The sequence below is a fragment of the Mustela lutreola genome, chromosome 10 (assembly GCF_030435805.1).
Source record: "Mustela lutreola isolate mMusLut2 chromosome 10, mMusLut2.pri, whole genome shotgun sequence".
In the NCBI taxonomy this organism is placed as follows: Eukaryota; Metazoa; Chordata; class Mammalia; order Carnivora; family Mustelidae; genus Mustela; species Mustela lutreola.
Window position 1 is genome coordinate 75,862,331 of NC_081299.1, and position 27,115 is coordinate 75,889,445.

General features: G+C 39.4%; 1 protein-coding gene across 2 annotated transcripts in view; it reads left to right on the top strand.

Annotated features, from left to right (window-relative positions):
• The window catches only part of LRRC8B (leucine rich repeat containing 8 VRAC subunit B), a 65,508-nt gene extending 39,278 nt beyond the window's left edge, over positions 1-26,230 (top strand). For both annotated transcript variants that reach the window (XM_059135775.1, XM_059135774.1), the window contains 4 exons: positions 1,299-1,353; positions 10,580-10,680; positions 12,033-14,200; positions 24,211-26,230. In XM_059135775.1, the coding sequence (XP_058991758.1) occupies positions 12,059-14,200; positions 24,211-24,483 (2,415 nt within the window). In that variant the 5' untranslated portion in view covers positions 1,299-1,353; positions 10,580-10,680; positions 12,033-12,058 and the 3' untranslated portion in view covers positions 24,484-26,230. The remainder of the gene's footprint in view (positions 1-1,298; positions 1,354-10,579; positions 10,681-12,032; positions 14,201-24,210) is intronic.
• The last annotated feature ends 885 nt before the right edge of the window (positions 26,231-27,115 follow it).

Below are 27,115 nucleotides of genomic sequence, written 5' to 3' on the forward strand. Positions count from 1 at the left end.
AATAAGCTAATTTGGGGTGGAATTAGCCAAGGTTTTGTTTGTTTGTTTATTTAATGATGATTCCCACATATCGTAAGGGTACTACTCATACTGTTTATGGAGAAGAAAATTAGTATGACCTTCTTGAGAAATAATTTGTTGTTATATATCAGAGAACTTAAAACATTTACGCCCTCAGACCCATCACTCCCACTTTTAGAGATCTATGCAAAGGAAATCATATGAATAGAGTACAGGGATGTTTACACTATTATTAGTAGTAAAAAGGGAAGATGTAGGACTTTATACAAAAATAATTTTGTGAACTATGACATATCTATGTGTGAACTATTATGCTTCCATCGAAACATGTTTAGAGGGGCACCTGGCTGGTTCATTCAGTGGAACATGCGACTCTTGGTCCAGGCCTTGTGAGTTGGGTGTGGAAATGACTTAAAAATACAATCCTTTTAAAAAAAGATGCTGTTTACAGAAACTGTAACAACATTGAGAAAGCCTATGATAAAAAATAAGAGGGAAAAATATTGTGCCATTGAATTTTACAATGGCTTAATTGTGTCAAATAAAAGAACAGCAAGCAACAATAACAAAAAACCCCAAAGCAAAAACAGTAAAAACTTGAAAGAGAAACTATCCCAAATACCCCCCTTCCTCTTTTTATATAAGAAATGTAGATATTTTCAATGGCTTTTTATTCTTTATACTTATAAATATATTTATTTATAAACTTTTAATATAAAATATATAAATATATATTATATACATATTTAGTAAATATATATGTATATCTTTATATATTAAAAATATAAAGATATAAGCATATCTCAGGTTTAATTTATAAACTTGTAAATAATATTCATTTATATTTATTTTATAATTTATTTTGTTTAATTGTATATGTTATATATTTTATATTTTTATTTTTATATATAAATAAATTACATACAACATATCATAAAAATATAAATTTAATTTATAAGCTTATAAAAACATGTATAAGGTTATAAATTAAACCTGAGATGTAATGTTTATCTCATTCTTAAATAAAAATTGAATGTTCATATTTTATGCCTTATAAATTGCTGTGGTGAAGACACTGAAAGTATAACATGTGACAGTGGTTTGTGTTTTTGCAGGAGGTCAGAAAGCTGACTTCTATAATAACACTCACTTTTTAAGTTGTATGTCTCATAAAGTTATTATATATCTTGGAAATCTTAGAATCAGGTAAGTAGATAACTTGTCTTGCAGTGCTGCATTGAGTAAAATGTAATAATGTGTTTATGATTTCTCTTCAGGAATTTTTCAAACAGAAACTAATTGCAGAGTTTCCAGTTGACCAGCATTCATCGGGTAAGGTTAACATTTTGAATTGTGAACACATGGTAAAGATAATTATTGGTAGCTTGGGGCAAATACTGAATACTTAATATGTAAAAAGAGACTGTTATTCCTTACAGATCTTTTGCATAAAATCCTTTTGATATAGTTAAACCAGTTAATAAACTAGAAAATTAAGTCTGTATAAGTTTTGGTAAAATGTCCTCTTCCTGTCCTTTGTTGGTCTTGTACATTGCAGAGTATATGTGTATGTAGGTTGATGTTATTTTTTTAAACCTTAGAGATCTGAGAAATATAATGTCTATGACAGACTTAGACTCCATGATTCCACGTCTGTATTTTTTTGATTTTTGCTTAAGGTAGTGCTTTTTTATGCAGGGAATTGATTTGCCATGCTTCCGTAAATAAACAATGGCCGCCCTTTCCCAGATTACAGAAGTCAGAAATAAACAAGTCCCATATCTGTTGCTTTCTACAAATATCATTTATCTTTAATACTTGTGGAAGATTAATCTTAAATTAGCTCTGTGGCAGAACTTTTGACATTGACATAATGAGCAATTAATTTGTATACTATATTAAGTAGCATGACTCTCTAGTATTGTGAATATGACAAATGTCTTGAAAAGTGTGTTGCCCAGGTCTGAACATATGCAATCCAGGTGAAGCAGTGGGAGGACATTGGGTCTGTCCTCTGGGTATCGTGAACACCCTTCTTTTATAGATGAAAGTATAGATCCTTTGACTTCTTGAGTATATTCACATATCCCTGCTGATTCATTGAGTAACTGAATTTTTAAAAGCTAGTATCAGGGGTGCCTGGGTAGTGCACCAGTGAAGTGCCCAGCTCTTGCCTTTGGCTCAGGTTGTGATCTCAGGGTTATGAGATCGAGCCCCGCGTGGGCCTGTGTGCCCCACATTGACCTCTATGCTCTGTGCAGAGTCTGCTTAAGTCTCTCTCTCTCTCCATCTCCCCTCCTCTCAAAAAACATCTTAAAAAAAAAAAAAAAACAGCTTATATCAGGTCAGCTGCTTCTCTACTTATGGCTCTTCAATGGCTTTTCCATTCCTCCTGGACTATTTATTATCCAAACTCTATATGTTGGCTGCAGGCCCTCCCATTTAGTTCCTAACATCCCAGCTGAGAGGCCTCCCTTCTGATCTGCACCCATTCTAAGCTTCTTGCTCCTTCTACTTGGAATGAGCTTCCCCAATATCATTGCATGGCTGGCTCTCTTCAGATCTAAAGAGGCCTTCCCTAACTGGCCAATCTAAAGGAGCCCTACATTCTTCATGGAACTTATGAATTTATTGTGTTTACATATTTGGTTGTCTCTCTTTCCTTCTTCCTCAGTAAGATCCCTGAAAGCAGGGATCTTTCTGTCTTGCACATCTATATTTCCTGAATGCTTCAGCCTCCACCAGGCATGGAGTAGGTATCCTACAAACTAAAATCCTGACCTCTCTTTGAGAAGTGCTACTGTTCAGGGATGTCCCACCCATTCTCTTGGGGGTATTTTCTTTGTATAGAATCAAATGTAGTACTTATTAGGTTTACCCATCATGCCACCCATTTGGCCTGGTGACAGCTTGGCATGGTGGTGCTTCCAACTATGCATGTCTTCTCATGGGATTATAAATCCCATGAAAGTAGAAACAAGGTCTCATATTGCCTTAGTACACCTTTGGAGTCCTAGCCTCCCTAATTGAGTGCATTTAAATATTAACTTTAGAGAAAGGGTTAAGATGAGTGGCTTAACCATATTTTTAGTATTTCTTGAATACACTGGTTTGTCCTAGAACTTAAAAAAAAAATCTCATTTTGATTTATGGTTTAAAATTGTAAAATAAAAATGTTCTGGACTACATTCATGAATTCATTAAGAAGGCCTATTAGTAACTAGGCTAGGTAGCCATTATCAATTCTATCAACTTCCCAGTTCTGTACAAATTAGGAAATTTGTTCATAATTCCAGGCCCTGGAGAAGTAACTTAAACATTTGTATGCTTTAGTTCTCTTACTTGTAGAGTTACAGTCTAATTTCTTCCTGGGTTAGCTAGCCCATATGATTCTGCTCTTGTGAAAGGAAGGTCACCTATGGGAGGAGTAGGAGAAGCAAATGATCTCTGCTATCAGCCAGACATTCAAAAGGAAAGCATGTAGATCCACAAGAGACTACACAAGAACTGAGTCTGGATCTACTTGATGGCTTACTTATTGGGGGTGGTGGGAGGGGGAGTCAAAAAAACATTTTATTAAACAATGAAGATGGTGGAGAAGGGTCCAAGGTTCCTTCTACTTACATATTCTAAGAATCACATAACCAACTGGTGGCTTATGTGCCAATGTTAATATTATAATGTGACTGCAGCTTCTTTCATTTTAAATGTATTCAAGATAATTCGGTAGCTTACTGACCGCATCAAAGAACTGAGAAGCCTTTTCCTAAAAAAGACAATTACCATCTACATTTAAAAAATCATGTGTTCCCTAACTGTCAGAAACAAGGAAAAGTAAAGCAATTTTTTTTAAGTTCAGAACAACTCAGATTTAATTGGAATTTCTAGAGTTATTCCTGTGGTGTTAATTGTTGTACTCAGTAACGGTCTTCTGGGGCTTCAGATGATAAATTTTCCTAATATTTAGAATATTATTTATGATTGTCTTGGAAACCCATTACCATTGTGCAGCTTTGGATAAGAAACTGCTGAATGGTAGTTACACATCACTTCTCTCCTTTGGTTTCTCAGTGATATTGACCATGATGTCATACTCTTTCCTTGAAACTGATTTCCGTTCCAGAAACACTGTGCTTCTTTCTCACTGAGCCTGCTTCTTGCTCCCCCTTTGCTCTTCCTGGTCTAAGAATCCTTCTTCATGGGATATATTATTCAGGGGAGAGATTCTGTTCTTCACTCACTCAGTTCTCTCTCTCAAAGAACGAATTCATTTCTGTGGCATTATCTACGACTTAAATGTTCTTGAGTTCCTATCATGAATTAAAGATGGTGGTAAACACTTCGTGATTTTTCCAGCTGGAGTCCGTTTCCCTTCCCTTTAAAAATCTAGACCAGCTTGGTTACCTTTTTTGAACCCTCAAACCTGGCCGAAGTGGTGCGGAGTAATTTCTAAGGCTGGACTTTAAAGAGATTTGCAGCTTCTGCTCTTGGGGGCTTGTAGCGTTCCTTTGAACTTAGTCACCTTGCCATGGGAAAGCCTAACCAGCCATGTACGTGGAGGAGTGGCCCCTGGTCATTAGCCAAACTGAGCGGCAAGACCAGCAGACAGCCTGAATGCCAGTCCTATGATTGGCATTTTAAACCTTCCAGCCATCCCAACATTCCAGCCAACACCATGTGAAACACAAGATCTGTCCAATTATCCCACAGAATCATGAGAAGTGACAAATTGTTGTTTTAGCCACTCAGTTTTGGGATGGTTTTTTGCATAGCAATAGAGATCTAAAGCAAAAATTGGTACCCAGAAGTGAGGTCCTGCCCTAATGAAACATCTGGAATTGGCTTTGAGACTAGGGCACAGTGAAGGTTTGGAGGGAAGCGAGACAACTATTAATGGTGGCTGGAAGGGCAGTGAGGAAATCACTATTGGGGGGTATAAAACGGTACCCTTGTTGCATACTGACAGAAAAATTGACAAGACTGACACCTCCAGTAACGTGGAAGATGGAAAATGAACCTAATGGATTTGTGTATCTAACTTAGGAGATTTTTCAGCAGAAAATCAGAATATCCAACCTGGGTGGTTCAGTGGGTTAAGTGTCCCACTCTTTATCTCAGCTCAGGAATTGATCTCAGGGTCATGAATTCAAGCCCTGTGTTGAATTAAAAAATGTATTCAAACATAAAAAAAAAAAATATTCGAAGTGACAATTGACTTTTTTTCATCACAACCAAAGAAAGAAGAAATTGTCTGATTTTAAGCAGACTTTGGATATTGTTCCCTTCCAGAATTGTCTAGGGTTGTAGATAAAACTGTTCTTCATTCCCAGCTTTTCCACCCAGCAAAAAGTACTCAAAGTAGAGATCAGATCCAGAGCACGGCTGCCAGGAGAACATAATCTCAAGGTACAAACAAAACCCAGGGCCTCACAGTAAGACCCTGTACTATGACTTCAAAAGATGAAAGGCCATGCTTTCTGAATCTTCTCTGCTAGATAACGGGACTTCTACATTCCTTAAGAATGCTGTCCCACAGCCCCCTAGACCTAATTTAGCTGACAAGATCCTGGACTTCAAGCCTGAACTTGATGCCATAGTCAGATGAAATTTTTAGGAGCTTGGAAGAAGGTGAGTGTTGCTTTGCATGTAGGAGGAAATGACTAGAAATCACAGGGAAAGCAGGGTGAGTTAACCCAAGCTGTTTATCTGTTACCACTCCTCCTACTGAGAAGTCACATTTCCCCTCCTCTGTTGTCTGGAATCAGGGCTGGCTCTGTGACTCCTTTGACTGATAAAAAGTGGTAGACGTGATACCATGTAGCTTTGAGAGCTGGGCCAGTAAAGAACTACAGTTTTCCCCTTCACGCTTGGAAAGCACCATCTTCGAACCCCGCCACGCTATGTCAGGACCCTCAAAGAGCCATGAGAAGTCACACTGGAAGGCCAGCCAGCAGCCAGCTCCAACCACCAGCCTGATGAACAGGCATTCTGGACCTTCTGGCCACTCTTGTGCTGGCCGATCCCATCAAGTTAAAGAATCACCCCAGAATCATGAGAAATAGAACCTTATTAATTTTTTCAGCCATTAATATTTAGAATATGCAGAATAGTTAGCCCAAATCCTTCCCATCTACATGTGGCTAAGCACTGGCCTCTCCCAGGGAAGGTCCTAGGACCTTAGCTACACCCTGCCTAACACCTGACTATATTACTTTCTGCTCTCTGATATGCTCCATTAATTACTATACAAATATTTGTTGTACACCATGTGCTAGAAATTGTGGAAGATACTATGTAATGCCATAGACTCAAAATCTGAATCCTTTTGACTCCTGCTTCTCCATGGACCCCTTTATCTGTTGTTGCTAAGTCATGTTGGATTGTCATTTACAGTGACTCTTTCGGTCATTGCTTTCTTTTCAAACGTGTTGCAAAATTCTCCCTCATTATTTCACCCACACGATTGAAATAGCCTTTCAGCTCGGCTTCATTGTCTGATTCCTCTTCAAGTTCACCCTACAAATCTCTACAGCTCAGAGACTCCCTGTTCTCCTGCCTCACACACCTGGTTCTCGGGTCTCTGAAGGGCTCATGGAGTGGGCTGGTCACTGTTACTGGTAATCTGTGTAGAGGGATAGCACTCTAGACATCTACTGAAACTTCCAAGAAGATTTAAAAGGCTGGCATTTTCCCCAGATATTTAAATGCCAGTCTGTCCTGTGAGCTTTCTCTTCCTGTGGAGATGTGGAGAAAACAAACCAAAAAGTACTGGTCTCAGCTAGACCAGTTGAATTGCTTGATCCATCATAGGAGTAGGGCCTGGATTTGAGGGTTTGGGTTTTTTTGTTTGTTTGTTTGTTTGTTGTTTTTTGTTTTTTTAAAGCACTCTAGGTTGCTCTAATGGGAAGCCAAAATTGAGAACCACTGTCTTAGATTCTCAAAAAATGGTCTCTGCACCAACAGCATCAACATTAACTAGGGGTTTTTTAGAAGTGCTCATTTTGGGGGCCTTCTTCAAACCTAATGAATCAGAAACTCTGAGGTGTGGTTTTTTTAGATTTTCTTTATTTGTCAGAGGGACAGAGAGCACAAGCAGGGGGAGCTGCAGGCAGAGAGAGAGGGAGAAGCAGGCTCCCGGCTGAGCAGGGAACCCGATGCCGAACTCATCCCAGGACCTTTCGATCATGACCCAAGCCGAAGGCAGATGCTTAACCAACTGAGCCACCCAGGCATCCCTAGAACTTTGTGTTTCAGTAAGCTCTCCAATGATTTTTATGAATATTAATGTTAGAGAAACACTTCACTATATAAATCTTAGGTCCCTTCCAGGAAGTCTCAAAACTACAACTAAATGTGGGAAGAGTGTTTATTATTTGAAAGTTGCTCTATTGACAGGATCTGAAACAATTGGTAAAGGACATAAACCTGTTACCAAGTGTCTTGCTAGTGATCACTTAAGTTCTTGAGAAATGCTGAATGATTATTACCACATCTCTGAAAAATGCCTCAAGGGGTTATTTAATTTAATCTGAAGAAAAGGAGCAGGTTAATCAAGGATACTGATGCATGATTTCCCAGAGAGAGAACTCGAGAGGTGAATTGAAACTTCAGTTGGTTGTATGTTAGACCCAAGAAACATCTTTTGATGAGAAGTGGTACTAAACATTTTGAGGGGATATAAGGCAATCTCTAAGTCAATTTGCTGTGAGAGCGTAGAGAATCCCCGTTTTAAATTGTTTGGTTATATCCCTGCCTGGGGTCAGAGACAGAGATCTTTGAAGTAGTGTCCAGTTCTCTGCATAGAATGACTCTAAATACCATCTGATCATCATTTGTTTATTTTTTCACTATTTTGGAAATGCTTTCAAAGTAAAATAGGGACTAGTGGGAAGCAAAGATGCCTAACTTGAGTGTTCTTGTTTCAATCCTAGAGGCTTTGGGGTGAGATTGTCAAAGAATTCATGTGCTTTGAAAAGCTTTTATGATTTTTGAATGAGGTTTAAAAGCTAAAGGAGTGGGATTAGGCCACAAAATCCTTTACTCTTAACATGGTTTCTTTGAACTGATTTAGTGCATTTGTATATTAGAAATAGAGATCTGATTTAGATTGAATCCTTATTGTTTGCAAAAATACAGTCTGGAAAAAATTTCCTAGATACACAAACAGTTAAATTTTGTAGTGACAAAGGCTATGCTCTAGCCTTTGAGATAAACACTTTAATTAGAAAAATTAACATCATGTAATATATAAGAATGCTTGAGTTTTTCATACATCATGAAACCTGGATGCTATGTATTTATTTATTTATAAGTGAAGTCTTAGTTCAGTGGAAAACGTTTGGTAGAAAAAGTTTAGCTGGGGAAAGTTGATTCTATAGTATATTAGAGTGGACATGGTAGAAAACTGTGTATTTCCGTCCTTTTTTTTTTTTTTTTCCAAAAGATTAAAATGGAACCCAGTTACAATGCAGTTGTTGGGGTGAGTTAATGTTTTTGTCCAGGCTCCTTTAACAAGCTAGCACAGACTGGGTGACTTAACTAGCAGACATTTATTTCTCACAGTGCCTGGAGGCTGGGAAGTTCAAGATCAAGATTTCAACACACGTATTTTAGGGGGACAAAATATTTAGTCTGCTGCAGTTGGGGAAAAGAGAGAAATAGCTTTTTCTTTAGCCTTTGAAAGAACAGAGTGGCATAGTTAATTGGATTTAATGAGACAGCGTGGTCTGCTGTGGACAAGGTTTGAGATTTGAGTCTGGGGACCCAGGTTCTAACTGGAATTATTTCTTGACAGTTTTGTCACCTTGGGCAGGATGGCTCCTTTGGGCCTCCTTTATTTTCCATGCTTTAAAAATGTAAAGAAGAATAATACTTCTTTAGCGGTTTATTTTCTGAAACCAATTAATACAAATGAAAGTGCTTTGAAAGTAGGATAACAGGTATCAGCTTATAAACTGTACCTTTTTATTTGCTCTCTTATTATAAGGAATTCCTTGATGGAAATCTGAATTAGGTGATTAGGGGGAAAGCTTATAAATCTTAAAAAAGGTAAACAGGAAAAGTTATTTACAAATCACTTTCAGTTAGTATTAATATGATAAACCTATAGTTAGCTGTGGTTCTCTTAACAGATTAGTTATAATAGTTTCTCATACTAATATTTAAAAATGTATATTTTAAAAGATTACTATAGTTGAAGGTTTGTGACTCTCTTCTTTCATAGAAATACTGTGTTTAAAGTAGAAATGTGCTTGTAATTTTTAAAAGAAAATGTATTGTACAAGAAGTATCAGGATGGCTGGGTAGCATTCTGGAGTTATATAATAAATTCTTTCCTGGTACATTATAGATGCAAAGCAATGGAAGAATATGTAAAATGTTTCACACCTCAAATATCTTTATCATATCTGCTGCACATAAATGCAGTTGTGTATCATATGTTGAAAGCCTTCTAAAAATGAATTGTGAATGAGAAACTCATACTCTAGTGGTACTATGTAAGTATGAATTAGTACACAGCTGGATTATCATACACACTAACTGTGCCTTCCTGCCTACAAAATAATTTGATACTGGATAGTAGTTATCAAGCAAGCTTTATTGCACATAGATTGGTAAATCCAAAGTAAATTTCAGACATGCCCAGCTTTTTGATCTTTGAAAATGACAAGGTCACAAGAGAATTACTAAAAATATCTTAAATACAATTTGTGGTTAATACACTGAGCTGTATTTCAAGTACTTAATAAAACCAAAAAAGGATTGTATCACCAGGGCAAATATATAAACATTCCTAGTAACTTTTCAGAGGTTCATAGGCATTACCAGAATATAATTCCATAGCAACTTAAAAATTTTATATGTTTTAGAATGGCCCCATATTTCAAACTGATTGATATATATATGCAGTTTAAATTACTACAAATGATTATTTGATATAGATGCTTCGGATGGTATTTATTAACCTACAAGATTAAAAAAAAACCTAATACAAAGTACAGCTTCATTTAATAATATCATAATTCCAGAGAATTTCAGCCATATTTCTGAGCTGTGTCTTCAAAAGTTATTAACTTGTGACAATTTCTAATGAAATCAGTAGGCTAAATTTGAAGAGCACTGAGCCTTCTTATTTGGAGAGGTGTGTGGTTTAAAATTAGGATGCCGAAATTACGTGATTTGACAGGCCATCTGATAAATGCAAATAAGACCAACTGTGTATGAGGACTGAATGAGAGAAATTAACATATGTAGGCTGCTTGGAAAAGCTAAATGTTCATCTAAGTGTTGTAAATATGGCATTTTAAAGTATATTAACATCTAAGTCTCTGTAGAAACTTCTCTGTAATTTAAGGGAGTTTGGGGGCTGAGTATGATCTCATATATGGGTGGGGTCCTGTATATATAGCTTTGCCGAAATGTCTTCCAGTGTCAAAAGTAAACTGATCTGTGAAAATCCATTTGCCATAACATGTCTTATGATGGAGTGGGTCTCTGAAGACAGTGTCTCCATTTTTGTTTGAAATACCGCAGCTATTATATCTACTCTTTCTCATAGAATGAAGACAAACACAGAGATGGTGTGTCTAAGAAATTTCAAAAGGTGTCGGCCTCCTGATTGAAGCACAGTCAACTTATTGGATTCACCTTTTTCATCCAGTAAGTATAAATATTTACAGTACATTATTTTGATCAATGTTGACTTGTGTTCTTCGTTGAATAAATATTCGCTCTCTGTCAACCCATATCATGGTTGGGCAGTTCGTGTTTACATTCTTCTGCAATTGCAGTTCTATGTCTTAAATGAATTTAACTCTCAGGACCTTTAAGAGGACAAATACAGCCGTAAACTGTGAGCTGGCAGAGCCCTTAGAGACGATCTGGTTCACTCTCTTTATCCATTAAAAGACTACTGTGAATCTGTGAATTTTTTTTCTTACCAGATATGCTATTAGATCCAAATATTTCCTTTTATTTTCTTCCTCTGTTCCATCTTATATGGTCTGGATTTTACTAATTAGCTATTTTTTAAACAGTTGATATAGCTAAGGTTGAACATTACATAAATCATTGCTGTAAGGAGCACTATCTGAATACTTTTTAATATGAAAAAATGCAAAATCTGCCTCTTGTGTTTCTGAAGGCAAAAATAATGTAATAATAGAACATATCCTTAATCGTTTATCGAATTAGTACTTTGACATCAAAACAGTGCTTATGAGAGAGAGTCCCCATAGTAGCATGCATTAACTCACAGTTTGTTTCCAATGTAGCACTGATATATCCCTCTAATCCTAACAGATACTTACATAAAGCAATGCTTGCTCAGAAGAATTTTCAAAGAATGGTTTAAACACAGCTCTTAAGCCATAACTGATGCTCCAGACATGGGGTAGGATGTAAAAAGAGCTTGTTCAGACCCTTTGGAAGGTGTGAAATGTGGCTGTAAGAAATAAGTAACATAAGAATAAGTTTTCCTAATGTTGGTTGAAGAAAACATGGCTTCTGGGTTTTATTTTATTTTAGATTTATTTGTTTGTTTGTTTGACAGACATCACAAGTAGGCAGAGAGGCAGGTGGGGGTGGGGGAGGGAAGCAGGCTCCCTGCCGAGCAGAGAGCCCGATGTGGGGCTTGATCCCAGGACCCTGAGATCATGACCTGAGCCGAAGGCAGAGGCTTAATCCACTGAGCCACCCAGGTGCCCCGGCTTCTGGTTTTTAATGACTCAGCAGAGAGTCAAGCTCCAGGAGGAGACTAGGTAGTTGCTTCATAGTCTGCCCCAAATACCTTTATAGATCCAGTCTGGTGACCACCAAATGGTCTCTCATCTGAAGATGAGTGCACAGCTGGGATGGCCCAAGTTTTCAAGTGAAACCAAAAGACGTTTGCATCCTCTGATCAGCCCTGCCTCCCAGGTTTTGTCCCTGAGCTAAATCCTACCTGGCTAGGACAAGCCATTAGAGCTTTGGATCCTTGCTTCAGTGGCTTTTCTTTTCTTTTCCTCTTCCAGTTCCTGGACTCCTACAAGGGAAAGTCATGATTACACTAACGGAGCTGAAATGTTTAGCAGACGCCCAGTCATCCTATCACATCCTAAAACCATGGTGGGACGTCTTCTGGTATTACATCACCCTGATCATGCTGCTGGTGGCCGTGCTGGCCGGAGCTCTCCAGCTCACACAGAGCAGGGTTCTGTGCTGTCTTCCATGTAAGGTGGAATTTGACAATCACTGTGCCGTGCCTTGGGACCTCCTGAAAGCCAGCGCCAACACGTCCTCCTCTGATCCCGGGACCCCGCTTCCACTCCCCCTCAGAATCCAGAATGACCTCCACCGACAGCAGTACTCCTACATCGATGCCGTCTGTTACGAGAAGCAGCTCCACTGGTTCGCCAAGTTCTTCCCCTACCTGGTGCTCCTGCACACACTCATCTTTGCAGCCTGCAGCAACTTCTGGCTTCACTACCCCAGTACCAGTTCCAGACTCGAGCATTTCGTGGCCATCCTCCACAAGTGCTTCGATTCTCCGTGGACCACCCGTGCCCTGTCCGAAACGGTGGCCGAGCAGTCCGTGAGGCCCCTGACCCTCTCCAAGTCCAAGGTCCTGCTTTCGTCCTCAGGGTGTTCGGCCGACGTTGATTCCAGCAAGCAGTCATTGCCCTACCCACAGCCTGGCTTGGAGTCAGCTGGCATCGAAAGCCCCACTTCCAGCGTCCTGGATAAGAAGGAAGGCGAACAGGCCAAAGCCATCTTTGAAAAAGTGAAAAGGTTCCGCATGCACGTGGAGCAGAAGGACATCATTTACAGAGTGTATCTGAAGCAGATCATCGTGAAGGTCATTCTGTTTGTCCTCATCATAACCTACGTTCCGTATTTTCTAACCTACATCACACTTGAAATTGACTGTTCGGTCGATGTACAAGCTTTCACAGGCTACAAGCGCTACCAGTGTGTCTACTCCTTGGCAGAAATATTTAAGGTCTTGGCTTCATTTTATGTGATTTTAGTTATACTTTATGGTCTCACCTCCTCCTACAGCTTATGGTGGATGCTGAGGAGTTCCCTGAAGCAATATTCCTTCGAGGCGTTGAGAGAAAAGAGCAACTACAGCGATATCCCTGATGTCAAGAATGACTTCGCCTTCATCCTCCATCTGGCCGATCAATATGATCCCCTCTATTCCAAACGCTTCTCCATATTCCTGTCGGAGGTCAGTGAAAACAAACTGAAACAGATCAACCTCAATAACGAATGGACGGTTGAGAAACTAAAGAGTAAGCTTGTGAAAAACTCCCAGGACAAGGTAGAACTGCATCTTTTTATGCTAAATGGTCTTCCAGACAATGTGTTTGAGTTGACAGAAATCGAAGTGCTCAGCCTGGAGCTCATCCCTGAAGTCAAGCTGCCCTCCGCCATCTCCCAGCTGGTCAACCTCAAGGAGCTTCATGTGTACCATTCGTCCCTCCTGGTGGACCACCCAGCGTTGGGCTTCTTGGAGGAGAACTTAAAAATCCTCCGCCTGAAATTTACCGAAATGGGGAAGATCCCACGCTGGGTATTTCACCTGAAGAATCTCAAGGAACTTTATCTGTCGGGCTGTGTTCTCCCTGAGCAGTTGAGTACCATGCAGCTAGAAGGCTTTCAAGACTTAAAAAACCTGAGGACCCTCTACTTGAAGAGCAGCCTGTCCCGGATCCCACAAGTCATTACAGACCTCCTGCCTTCACTGCAGAAGTTGTCCCTCGATAATGAGGGAAGCAAACTGGTGGTGTTGAACAACTTGAAAAAGATGGTCAATCTGAAAAGCCTGGAGCTTATCAGCTGTGACCTGGAACGCATCCCACACTCCATTTTCAGCCTGAACAACCTGCATGAATTAGATCTAAAAGAAAATAACCTTAAAACGGTGGAAGAGATCATTAGCTTTCAGCATCTCCAGAATCTTTCCTGCCTAAAGTTGTGGCACAATAACATTGCTTATATCCCTGCCCAGATCGGGGCGCTATCTAATCTAGAGCAGCTCTCTTTGAACCACAATAATATCGAGAATCTGCCCCTGCAGCTTTTCCTATGCACCAAACTACATTATTTAGATCTAAGCTATAACCACCTGACCTTCATTCCAGAAGAAATCCAGTATCTGAGTAATTTGCAGTACTTTGCCGTGACCAACAACAATGTAAGTAAATGCACTCTTCCTTTTATTTAGCTAGTCTTTTGAGCCTCTGCTGTTGCCGTGTATAATGTGGGTAAAGAAAATGGACCTTCATTCCTACAAAGCATCCTCTGAGCCTGCTCCGACTACCACTTACCAGTCGCATGCCCATGAGTAAATTACCAAAGCACTGAGCATCAGTTTTTGACCTAACTTACAAGTTGTCATGGAGATTTTGTGAGAAAAAATACATATAAGCACTGGGCATCGTTCCTGGCACATAGTAATTGCTCAACAAATGTTCCCTTTCCCCATTTTTTACAGAAACATCACAGCTGAAGTATTTTAAACTAATTAGCTATAACAGAGCTTACTTTTCATTTTGGAAAGATCTTAAGTAGTTAGAAAGCTTCATAAAAGTTTTTAGCTTTCCAGATCTGTCATAGGAAAAGAACTTTTTGTTAAAAATACTGGGATCATGAATTATTCATAAATCTTTTTTGTGATGCAGTAAAAAAAGGCTTGAAATCTACATGCATATGTAGAAAGATAATTCAAAATGAAAGGCCTGGTTCTATAATGCAACACTAGGGCTTCTTAGAAGCTTTTTCCAGCCTCCATACTTTAAAAATGAACCATAATTTGCAACAGTATTTCCTTGCTGATCTTTTGTTTGGATGACCTGTCCATTTCAGTGAGGGGAGTGTTAAAGTCCCCTACTATTATTGTATTATTGTTGATGTGTTTCTTTGATTTTGTTATTAATTGGTTTATATAGTTGGCTGCTCCCACATTGGGGGCATAGATATTTAAAATTGTTAAATCTTCTTGTTGGACAGACCCTTTGAGTATGATATAGTGTCCTTCCTCATCTCTTATTATAGTCTTTGGCTTAAAATCTAATTGATCTGATATAAGGATTGCCACTCCTGCTTTCTTCTGATGTCCATTAGCATGGTAAATTCTTTTCCACCCCCTCACTTTAAATCTGGAGGTGTCTTCGGGCTTAAAATGTGTTTCTTGGAGGCAACATATAGATGGGTTTTGTTTTTTTATCCATTCTGATACCCTGTGTCTTTTGACAGGGGCATTTAGCCCATTCACATTCAGGGTAACTATTGAGAGATATGAATTTAGTGCCATTGTATTGCCTGTAAGGTGACTATTACTGTATATGGTCTCTGTTCCTTTCTGATCTACCACTTGTAGGCTCTCTCTTTGCTTAGAGGATCCCTTTCAATATTTCCTGTAGAGCTGGTTTGGTATTTGCAAATTCTTTCAGTTGTTGTTTGTCCTGGAAGCTTTTAATCTCTCCTTCTATTTTCAATGATAGCCTAGCTGGATATAGTATTCTTGGCTGCATGTTTTTCTCGTTTAGTGCTCTGAATATATCATGCCAGCTCTTTCTGGCCTGCCAGGTCTCTGTGGATAAGTCAGCTGCCAATCTAATATTTTTACCATTGTATGTTACAGACTTCTTTTCCCGGGCTGCTTTCAGGATTTTCTCTTTGTCATTGAGACTTGTAAATTTTACTATTAGGTGACGGGGTGTGGGCCTATTCTTATTGATTTTGAGGGGCATTCTCTGAACCTCCTGAATTTTGATGCTCGTTCCCTTTGCCATATTGGGGAAATTCTCCCCAATAATTCTCTCCAGTATACCTTCTGCTCCCCTCTCACTTTCTTCTTCTTCTGGAATCCCAATTATTCTAATGTTGTTTCGTCTTATGGTGTCACTTATCTCTCGAATTCTCCCCTCGTGGTCCAGTAGCTGTTTGTCCCTCTTTTGCTCAGCTTCTTTATTCTCTGTCATTTGGTCTTCTATATCACTAATTCTTTCTTCTGCCTCATTTATCCTAGCAGTTAGAGCCTCCATTTTTGATTGCACCTCATTAATAGCTTTTTTGATTTCACCTTGGTTAGATTTTAGTTCTTTTATTTCTCCAGAAAGGGCTTTTATATCTCTCGAGAGGGTTTCTCTAATATCTTCCATGCCTTTTTCGAGCCCGGCTAGAACCTTGAGAATTGTCATTCTGAACTCTAGATCTGACATATTACCGATGTCTGTATTGATTAGGTCCCTAGCCTTCGGTACTGCCTCTTGTTCTTTTTTTTGTGTTGAATTTTTACGTCTTGTCATTTTGTCCAGATAAGAGTAAATGAAGGGGCAAGTAAAATACTAAAAGTAAAGCCAAGTTAAGGAAAACTTGACTTCACTGAAACAAGAAAAAAAAATAAATGAGTAGTTTCCTAGGTTAAAATGTGAAGCAGAAGGGAAAAGGAAAAAAAACCATGCTAGCCAAAAGGGCAAGAGAGTGATGGTAATGTCCATATGAGAAGAAGGAAAAAAATCTTTCCGAAATCAGGTCTGCCATAAAATGAAACCTGATCTTCCTGTTGTAGAAAATGAGAGCTGTTTTCTTCTACCCCATCCACCAAAATGTAATATCTCCTAGACTTTTTATAATTCATATTTCATGCTAAATGTGACTATGAGCATGGTGTTGGCTAATAAACATATTAATCCCCAGACATTATTTTCAAAAACCATAGGTTGTTGGGAAAACACCAGAAAGTTGAGGGATGATAACAAAATTCCTGCTGATTTTCAGAGCCCTAAGACTTGACTCATATGTTAAAAGGCTAGAATCCATTCTAAGATAAATGAGAAATCTTCAAATCCTAAAGGATTATCAGGCTGTAAGACTGATAAGATTGTAAGACTGTAAGACTCCTTGAGGGTTGATCTAGATGAGCAGTGTTCATCAGAATTACCTGAAGGATTTGTTAAAATACCAATTGCTGGACACTACCAGAGTTTCTGATTGAGTAGGTCTGGTGTAGGAGCCAAGAGTTGACAGTTCTCACAAAATTCCAAGTCAAGCTGATTCTGCTGGTGTGGTGACCATACTTTGAAAACTATACGTTTAGAGATTTATTATTAGCATTGTTTAATCATGTAGTTCATCAGTGTTAATATTTTGGTTATACTTGTCCCATTGTTAAATCAATAATAAAAGATACAACTAATTATTTTGAAAGGCATCAGTTCCACCAAGTTGTTGTGTGGTTATATCACCACATGAATTTTTGAAAACTGCAGCTGATTAAATTGTCAGCGGCCCATGAGTTATTTAAATTTGTAAGCAGGTCAGTGTGTTTTTCTGGTTAATATAATAAGACCTTAAATCCATTGGTACTTTTGACACCAAGTCTATTGATGTGACCACGTCTAAAAGAGAAACTAGGTGTATCAGACACATTTTATCCGGAGTAAGGGAAGATACTTGGCACATGTGGAAAGTCCTGTGCTGGGCGCCTAGGTGGCTCAGTTGTTAGATGTCTGCCTTTGGCTCAGGTCATGTATTGGAATCAAGTCCCTCATTGGGCTCCTTGCTCTGCAGGGAGTCTACCTCTCTCTCCCTCCGTCCTTCCCCCCACTCATGTGCACTCGCTCTCTCTCTCTCTCAAATAAATAAATAATCTTTTCAAAAAAATAAAGGAGGAAAGAAAAGTCCAATGCTGAAGGCAGTTATGGCCAAAATAGAATATCCTAGGCTTAGTTGTCTCAGAAGTCTAATAACCAGCAGTTGCTGAGCATCCCAGAGCCATAACAATGACCATGATACATTTGAATGGGTGAGGAACACTGTCATCACAACTATGAAGAGACTTATTTAATCAGGATATGGAGAAAGTAGAACTCATGCAGAAGTTACCAGCCAGAGAGATGAAAAGTTCTCCAACAGAACAGTTAACCTAAATGTAGGACATAAGGGAGGGAAGGGAAAAAGAATAGTCCATGGTAATGGTCTCTAAATATTTGGAAGACTTAAATAGAAATCTTCTTGCAAGTAACCATGAGTGTTAGAACCAGGACAAGTAGGGGTAAGATTTCTCATATTCCCAAAAAGCTGTCCAAAAACTGAACCTTTGGGAAGGGGTAAATGATTTCTTATTAATTAAACTGTCCAGATATAGATTGTCAACCACTCGGTAAGAATGAATCAGGGATTCACGTTTCATTTTCAGGGTTCCTTCTAACTTTGAGATTCCTAAGATTCTATGAGGTAGACCAAAATATTTTTTAAAATTAGAAAATAAGGGGTGCCTGGGTGGCTCAGCTATTAAACATCTGCCTTTGGCTCAGGTCATTGATCCCAGGATCCCGGGATCAAGACCCGCATCAGGATCCCTGCTCGGTGGGAGGCCTGCTTCTCCTTCTCCTGTTCCCTCTGCTTGTGTTCCCTCTCTGGCTCTGTTTCTCTCTGTCAAATAAATAAAATCTTAAAAAAAAAATAAATGAATAAAATAAACTTAGAAAATAAAATATCAAATTGGATACATAAGTATATACTCAGGAATGTGAGTTGATTTGTCCATTTGGAATAAAAGTTGGTAAAGGTTCCTGAAAGCAGAGGTTTTAAAATGCTCTTCTAGAGTTGGGCAATATACCAGGTTCATGGATGGAGGCAACAAATGCTCTCTGTGGTTAAGTAGAAAAGACATTTATTGAAAGGATGTTGTGTCTCTCATATTATCACTGTAAAGGCTGCAGAATCAAGCTTGGAAAAACAGTCTAGCATTAAGTTAGTCAGATAACCAAAAGGTCAAAAGCCTACCACAAAAACAAAATGGTGAGGGTACCTGCCACTGACCATCCCAGCCCTGGCACAGTGCTGCCCCGAATACTGGATGCTGCTGCTATTACAGCCCTCACCCTCCCACAAAAGTTCTTTGTGGTTTCTGCTGCTTTGTGACACTAGCCCCGATGTAAAGTCCAAGTCTGAGCACCTGATGAGCAGAGCTTATGAACTACCACCCCACACTCAAGCTGTAGAGAATCTAGAAAAACTGGAATCTGGTGTTGTCGGTTCCTCCAGTGGGAAGTGCACTCTGCTCCCCACCAAGATGAAGTAGGGAATTCTCCAGACATCGAAGTTGTTGGGCATCCCCCAAATGACAGACATTCACAGAGAGGGCACTCTAGAGTTTCTTCTACAAGATAGTAATAGGTGTTATCACACAAAACAGTAAACATTTCTTTTTATCATATTTTTTGCTGTAGGATACCTCAGAACTTTTTGTAGTTGAATATGCTTTGTGCTTCTCCAGGAGGGAGGTATAATACTCAAATGTTTGCCGAATATATTTGAGCAAAATGTTCTTTTTTTTTTTAATTTTATTTTTAAGTAATCTTTATACCTAATGTGGGGCTCAAACTTAAACCCCAAGATCAGGAGTTACATGCTCTACTGATTGAGCCAGCCAGGTGCCCAAGATGCTTTTTTTTAATAGTAACTCTAGTGAGGAGTGTTCCTAGGAACACTGGGGGTTGGGGAAATGTAAAAGGATAGAGGTCATGGACAGAGGCATGTCCAGATGTAATGAGAGATGAGAGCATTTAGAAGGTGGGTCAGAATGGAGAATGCCTTGAAGTCTGGAGTCAAGTTCAGGTTTAAGTTCACTGGATAGTAGGTGGGGTCAGACTTGAGCTTGAAAGTGATATTTAGCATGAACCAACACCTTCAAAGGAGGCTCTGATTGTAATCCATTTAGAAGTGTTGGGAGAGTATAATCAAGAAATAAAACCCCTTGACAAAGTTTAAATCAGTTATGATTCAGAAGTAGGAATATAAAATGAAAAAATGAGGATTTATATTTGAAAGGAACACCATAGACCATCAAGTCAGCCAACTGCCAACCTGGGACCAAAACGTACCCACAGCCTGAGCTAAGAATGCTTCTTAAATTTGTAGATAGCCCCAACCTAAGAATGGTTTTAAAATTTTTTAATGGTCAGGGAAAAAATTTTTTTAAATAACATTTTGTCTCACATGAAAATTATATGAAATTCAAATCTCAGTAGCCATGAAGAAATTCCATTGTTCCATTGTTCTCATTCGTGGGCCTCTATTACAAAAAAAAATTATCCTCGACTGTTATTCTATTTTGAATTTCCTCATTTAAACGTGTATGGATTTTTTTCTCTCTTATTATATAAGTTCCTACATAATATTTTCAGTTTTACTTCTTCACACACAAGGCCTAAAATATTTCCTATCCTACACATTTAGAGAAAAACGTCTCCAACCTTTGCTCTCGTTACTGCCCTCATTTTACTGAGACTGAAGTCGATGCTCAGAGCCATTTGCCTGAAGTCTGAAGCTTTCCAGTGATGGATCTGGGATGGAACCCAAGAGCTCCAGCTCCCACTCCAGCCCTCCCTCTACTGCATCTCAGATGCATCCAACCAATGCTATTACACGGGATGCAGTGGTGTGTGTGTGGGTGGACGTGGGAGGTGGGAGAGGGGGAGGCAGCGTCTCTATGCCAGTGCCAAAGCATAATTGGATTATGATGGTATTGAATGTGATGGAGAAGCATAGGAAAGGGGGAGGACTTAATAGTTGCGCTCAAATTTTAAAAACCACTCTAGTTTACACCTAGGTCTTCCAACTTCTACATTGGTGCATTTTTAAAAATTTTATTATTTATTGACAGACAGCGCAAGTAGGCAGAGAGGCAGACCGGGGGTAGGGGGCGGGAAGCAGGCTCCCCACTGAGCGGAGAGCCTGATGTGGGGCCCAATCCCAGGACCCTGGGATCATGACCTGAGCCGAAGGCAGAGGTTTAACCCACTGAGCCACCCAGGTGCCCCTGCATTTGTGCATTTAATCCATTTCTTTTATTAACTCCAAGGCTTATAGCCCATTAACTCCAAAGCTTATAGCTGGAAGTAGAAATTACTTCTGAGCATCATTTATGTGGTGGAGCTTGGGTTTGACATCATTACTTAGGAATGGAAATATTCATTTTTATTTCCTGAAACGATTGGATTTTATGGATTTGGTTAGCATGTTCTGAGCTGATGTGTTCGACAGCCAGGAAAAAAGGGGAAATCTGATACTGAGACAGAGTCTGAAGTAAGTCGAAGCCTCTGGAAACAGGGGAGTATTTAATTATCAAATGCCAGCAATAGATACAGGAAGGGGACCATCCTTCCTTGGATGTTCTAGGGGCTCTACTACATTTTGTTTGAGAAATGTTATTGCCAGAGAATTCTAGGATTATAGCATTAGTTTCTCTCCTTTTCTCAGTTTATTTAATAGCTTGTTGCATGTATAGTTTATAGTTCATTCTGTAAAAACCATCCTGCATATGAAGTCTCTCATCTCCCTGATAGTCTGCAAACATTTCTTTTGATTTTTTAAAAGAAATCAGTAGCATGGGGGTGATTTTTTCCTTTTCAGGTTGTATATTATATGGTCTAGGAAAGAGCATGTTAAATGAATTGAGAATAAATAAATGCTATCTAAAAAGTTTTTTTTTAAATGTATTGGCCCAGGCAAAATGATTTTTATATTCTTGCAAGTTTCAGGACAAACTTTTTTCTTTTTTCTTTTTTTTTTTAATTCATTTGCCAGAGAGGGAGTACAAACAGGGGGAGCAGCAGGGAGAAGGAGAAACAGATTCCCCGCTGAGCAGGGAGCCCAATGTCCTGAGCTGGAGGGAGAGGCTTAACCCACTAAGCCACCCAGTCATCCCCAGGGTAAACTATTTTAGATTTTTCAGAATAAAATAGCTGAAATGAAGGAAAGTTTTGCGTCTCTAACACAACTCCCCCGCCTCCTTTAACATAATTGGATTCAGGTAGGTGACAAAAGGTCTCGCGCCTCAGCTGGGTGCTGACCTGAGAGAAAGTCCCTGAGATGGACACTTGGCACTCAGGAAGGAGAACCTCTAACCGCAGCCCTTGCCTCCCTTTCATGACAGCAGCACAGCTGAGGGGACCCTCTGGCTCACTCCCACTGCCTTGTGAAATCCCTCGTCTGCCTTAGGGGCCTGAGAAGTTGCTACAATCACAAATTCAGAAATTTGAAAGAAGATTGATGAAAATTGGTAGTGCTGATAGCCAGACAGGAGCGTGACGGCGATGGCTTCTGGGTATTCTCCCAGTGGAGATGAGTCCCGTTATCCAAGTCCTTGCTGGGCATCTGGAAGCTCACTGAACTAGGGAGATGGAGGGGTCCCTGAGACAGTCTCTAATACAGCCCCTCCTTCCCAGCATCCATGACAGATTAATTCATGTAACTGTTTAGTATTTCTCACCCAGGAAACCAGAGCTTCTCAAATGGGGGCACTTTTGTAGCCCCCTAGGTGACATATGTCTGGCGACATTTTTGATGATCACCACTGAGGAGGCATCTAGGACACAGAGGCAGGGATGCTGCTAAATAGTATATAATCCACAGGGCACCCCCACAAAAGGAATTACCTCACCCAAAATGTCAACAGTGCCACAGTTGAGAAATCCTGCATTAGACCATGGTTCTCAAAGACCCACCTGTCTTGCTCAGCGCTTTATCCTCTGCACCTAACTGGGAGACTGGCACGGAGGCTCTCTGCCTGCATTTACTGAATACAGATGAGCCAAGCCTACCCTCTTTTTTCAGCTGGCTTGCCTAAGTCATCACTTAGACGCTGATAGGCACTCTCAGGGTTGAGCTTGGGCTGCACAAGACAGATTGTTTACTTGTACGTCCCTGACCCTACTTCTGAGCAGCAGGTGTCCGACTAGAAGATGTTGCAGTAGAAAGGGGTTCCATTTCTCCTGTCTCCTATCTCTCTGCCACATTTCTACATCGAAATCTACATATGTACAGTTTTACATCTGCATACTTGAGAAGAGAATGAAAGGGAAGGATGGATATTTTTCCTTTGCTTATTCCTAGTATTCTGGTGTGCAATGACGAACTTTATTGAATGCCATACTCAGCAATGGGGATCATGCGATTTATTTCCAGGGATATCCAGGACTCAGTATATGTGTGAGTGATGGAAGAGAGGGGAATTTCCAATATAATGAGCATTTTTGAAGGCAGTCTGACCATTTTTTAGTTTGCATAGAGAATGTTTATCCTTTTGAGAAGATTGTTCTGGATGGCCCTGGAAATTCCAGCAGAAAGCTGGCTCAGTTGGGCTGTGTTAGCCCGTCAGAGCAGCGGGCTGAGCTCTTGAGTGCCCTTTTCATCCCTGTGTCTACCAAAGCCAATGTCCTGAACCAAGGAAGGAGCCTGCACTATTTCATAGCTGCAAAGATGCCCCATCCAGAGATACGTAAATATGTGGAGTGTTACAGATCAGGGCGTGTGCTGTCCAGCACTGCCTGGTGCAAACTCACCTTTCAGTGGCATGATGAGAGGGAGGGGGGAAATGCTTGCTCTCAGCTCTTCTGTGGATGTCTTTTACAATCAACTTTCACATATGGACTGTGGCTCCCTTAGAAATTCCCATGCAACCAGCCACCACATGGGGGAGCAGCTCATTTGAGCAGTCCTAGGTGTTGACCTAATTTCAGGCTATTTATCATATTTTAAATTATTTCTCTGTGTTACATGATTTCATTGAAACTGCCAAAGGGCAGGAAGAAGGGTAAAGACTCAGAAGTGTATATGTGGAGGGAAATGAAATGTGCATGTGTAGATGATCACGTCTTCTTGTCTGTGCTTCTGTCGACTTTTTTCTTTTAACAGAAGGAAGTTTTCAATCTCTGGAAATAGCCTTGTGTCTGTACTCACAGTGTTTTTGAGGCTACTGCTCATTATATTACACAGTAATTCTTCATGAGGACTCTTGAGAACAAGTTATTTCTGATCCTCGGCCTCAAGAATAATTATGATTTTCCTAAAATGCTGCTGCTGTTGTTTTTTATCTTGGGGACCGTGAGTAGGTGACTGATTAGGTTTTGTTTGGGAATTGCTTGTTAGAATGCTTAGAATCAAATCTTTTGCCCATGCACATGTACAGCAGGGGTTTAGAAGTTCATGGTAACCTCAGTGCCAACTTCAAGTCAGGCCGTTCTTCTTTTTTCTTTATCTTTTCCATCTCCTTCATATTTATCATCACTGTTCTGTGGAGTCCTGCAAATGTCCAGGAATGTTTTTGGGAAAAGGTAGGGGCATAAATAAGCAAATGTATTATCATAGACAACAGAAAACAAGTTTTACTGGCTTCTTTTTTTCCCTTTCCAGATTGAGACGCTACCAGATGGGCTGTTTCAGTGCAAAAAGCTGCAGTGTTTACTTTTGGGGAAAAATAGCCTGATGAGTTTGTCCCCTCACGTGGGTGAGCTGTCGAACCTGACTCATCTGGAGCTCATTGGTAATTACCTGGAAACACTTCCTCCTGAACTGGAAGGATGTCAGTCCCTAAAACGGAGCTGTCTGATTGTAGAGGAGAATTTGCTCAACACGCTTCCTCTCCCTGTAACAGAACGTTTGCAGACATGCTTAGATAAATGCTGACCTAAGGAGAAAATAATGTTTAAAAGTTTGCCCCAGGGCTTTAAATGAGAACTAAGATTTTCTAAGTTATAAAGATGAAAAATGGGTAATAATTATGACTAACTATAACCAAATATCTTTAAAGCAACTCAGTGTCTAACTCTAAATTAAACAGGTAAAAAGTGTTAACACTGAACTTAAGTCTTGTGAATAACTGATCTTTAACTTAATAAGACGTGAGAAGTACACTTCGAGGGTGACATGGGGGACATGAAATTGTTGAATCTCTACGTTACAGTTTTTACCTTGAAGATTAGATACTCTTTCATCTCCTTCCCCTAGTCCTCATTACTTACTTATTTGCACACTTGTTTTAACGGACTTCCTGCTTTGATATTTATCACCTAGACCATAAATTCATCAATATAGATGTCCTTGGTGTATATTCTACACTGTCTTTATGTTCTGAAATATTTTTAGGCAGGGTGTACATTGTGCTTGGCCGAATTCCTTGTTGGCTTGATTTTACTTTCTGTCCAAGCTTGCTGGAGTCTTCCTTCATCTTGTTTTATCTTAACAATGGTGAATCCTAAAAAAGAAAGCCCCCAAACAAGGGTGAGCCCTGAGAAAGCGCCTGTCTTTGGCATGAGCATAAAAAAGGACAGGGTACTAAGGACCCGTCAGCCTCGGGGCATCCTGAAAATTACTCTATTAACTAAAATGTCTTCTTTTGTATCATCAAAGCCTTTCTTATTTGCTAGTCATTTTTATAGTAAATGTAAAACCTGTGACTGTTTTCTATGGTATAATCTTGGATTCAAAGTCTGTGAGAATCATTTTTGTAAGGTACAGAGAACACATGCAATTTAAGAATTTACTATTAATATACTTGGTTTGGGCTGCTTACAAGTCTCCTGTTTGTGTGCACCCTGCTCCAGAATGTTTTTGTACTCTGCAACTAATTACTTTTGGATAACACAGGCCTTGTGTTCATGCCCTAAAATATTTGGGGGCTTTCCTCATAAGAGGATGGCCGCAGCATCTACCTCTCTCTTCCCTAGTCTCTGTGCTGTTGCACGGGTACAATTCTTAATTAGTTCAAAAACTGTGACGGAGGGGAGAGGTACAGAATCGAATCTTTAAAACTGATTTCATAACACCCAGACAAATTAAGACTTCAAGCAAAATACTTCATCTACATGATCTCTAGATGTGTTTATCATGTAAAACACTCCGCCTCTATTCAGTATTTAAGAATTCTCAAAGCTCACAAAGCAGTAGATCCATTTAACTGAAATTCATCCCGTGCTTTTGTCTAACTTTCCTGGAATGCATTTTGCTCTTCCTTTTTTTTTTTTTTTTTTTTTTTAAATAAATAGCTTTGTGTGTAGTCTTTTATTATCATGCATATTGTAAAATGAATAAAGTCAACTGACTCATTTTTGGGAAATGTACATTTTTACCATGTTTTTCTCTAATGGGTCTGGGCATTATGATGCCCGACTCATTTTGGATGTTAACTCTGAAGTAACCCGTTAACTGCACCTAGACAAAAGTGGAAAACACTATGGGTAAAGTACTGTAAACACAGAATTGTGATGTGTGGGATGTCGTTTCTTGCTTTGCCCCTTCCAGAAAGATAAAAGCGAGTCTTTAAATCACAGCAAAATGTCACTCCCTTCACCTGCCACACACCCCTGAACTCAAGCTCAGAAAGGAATTGCTTATGTCAAATGTAATTTGAATAAAATGAGCTATAAAACTCTAAGCACCAAAAGCTGCCTAAAACATTTATTTTTATTCTGAATGAGAAGGAACAGTGTAAAAATGTTAATTCCTACCCAAACTTGCCTTTAGTCAGAACATTCAAGTTCTCAGGGACCCAGGCAGAACTGATGAAACTTTCTTCTAGGACTTTAGAAAACAGATTCTGACTCTATCTAGGGTTTTTGCGCTTTTCTTTTTTTTTTTTTTTTTTTTTTTTTTTTTAATGTAAGTTAACTGCCATTTGAATGTTTCGCAATAAAATTGTCATGTGTACTGATTTCAATGTTGGGTAGGATTTATCTTAAATATTTAGAATATGGAATATGCTGCATGGAGAGGTCTTGAAATATTTGTGGCCGTATAATTAGCCATAGTTTCCATGAAAAATCCCACCCCTTCCAGAAAGAAGAGTTTTCAAAAACAAATTTCAGCTTTGCTATCATTCTCACAAACTAAAATATCTCCACGGCTAGTCAGACCAGTTGTGTTCCCTGCACAAGTCATTGACTAAATCTTCCTTACCGCTACTCTCAGTTTCTAGAAGCTCATTACTTACCATCAGGATCAATACTGAATATTGTAAGCTGCTTTCCAAACACTAGGGTATGGTTACTGGTACAAACCTTGTTCTTTGATGCCACAGTTTTTAGATTTCTGTCTTGTTTCCGTCTTACACACCAGTGTTTAGGTAGCTTTCGAAATAACATGGCCCTGAAGCAGTGAACACTGAGACCGCCGCTTGACATATTGGAAATGTGGCATTGGAGGCCACCTTCACTGCATTGTTGAAGCAGATCTTCATTTTGCGAGTGTTCATATTCATTTAAGAGGATTCTCAATGAGGAAAATGCGGTGTATTCAATGAGGACACTTTAGTTGGCCTAGG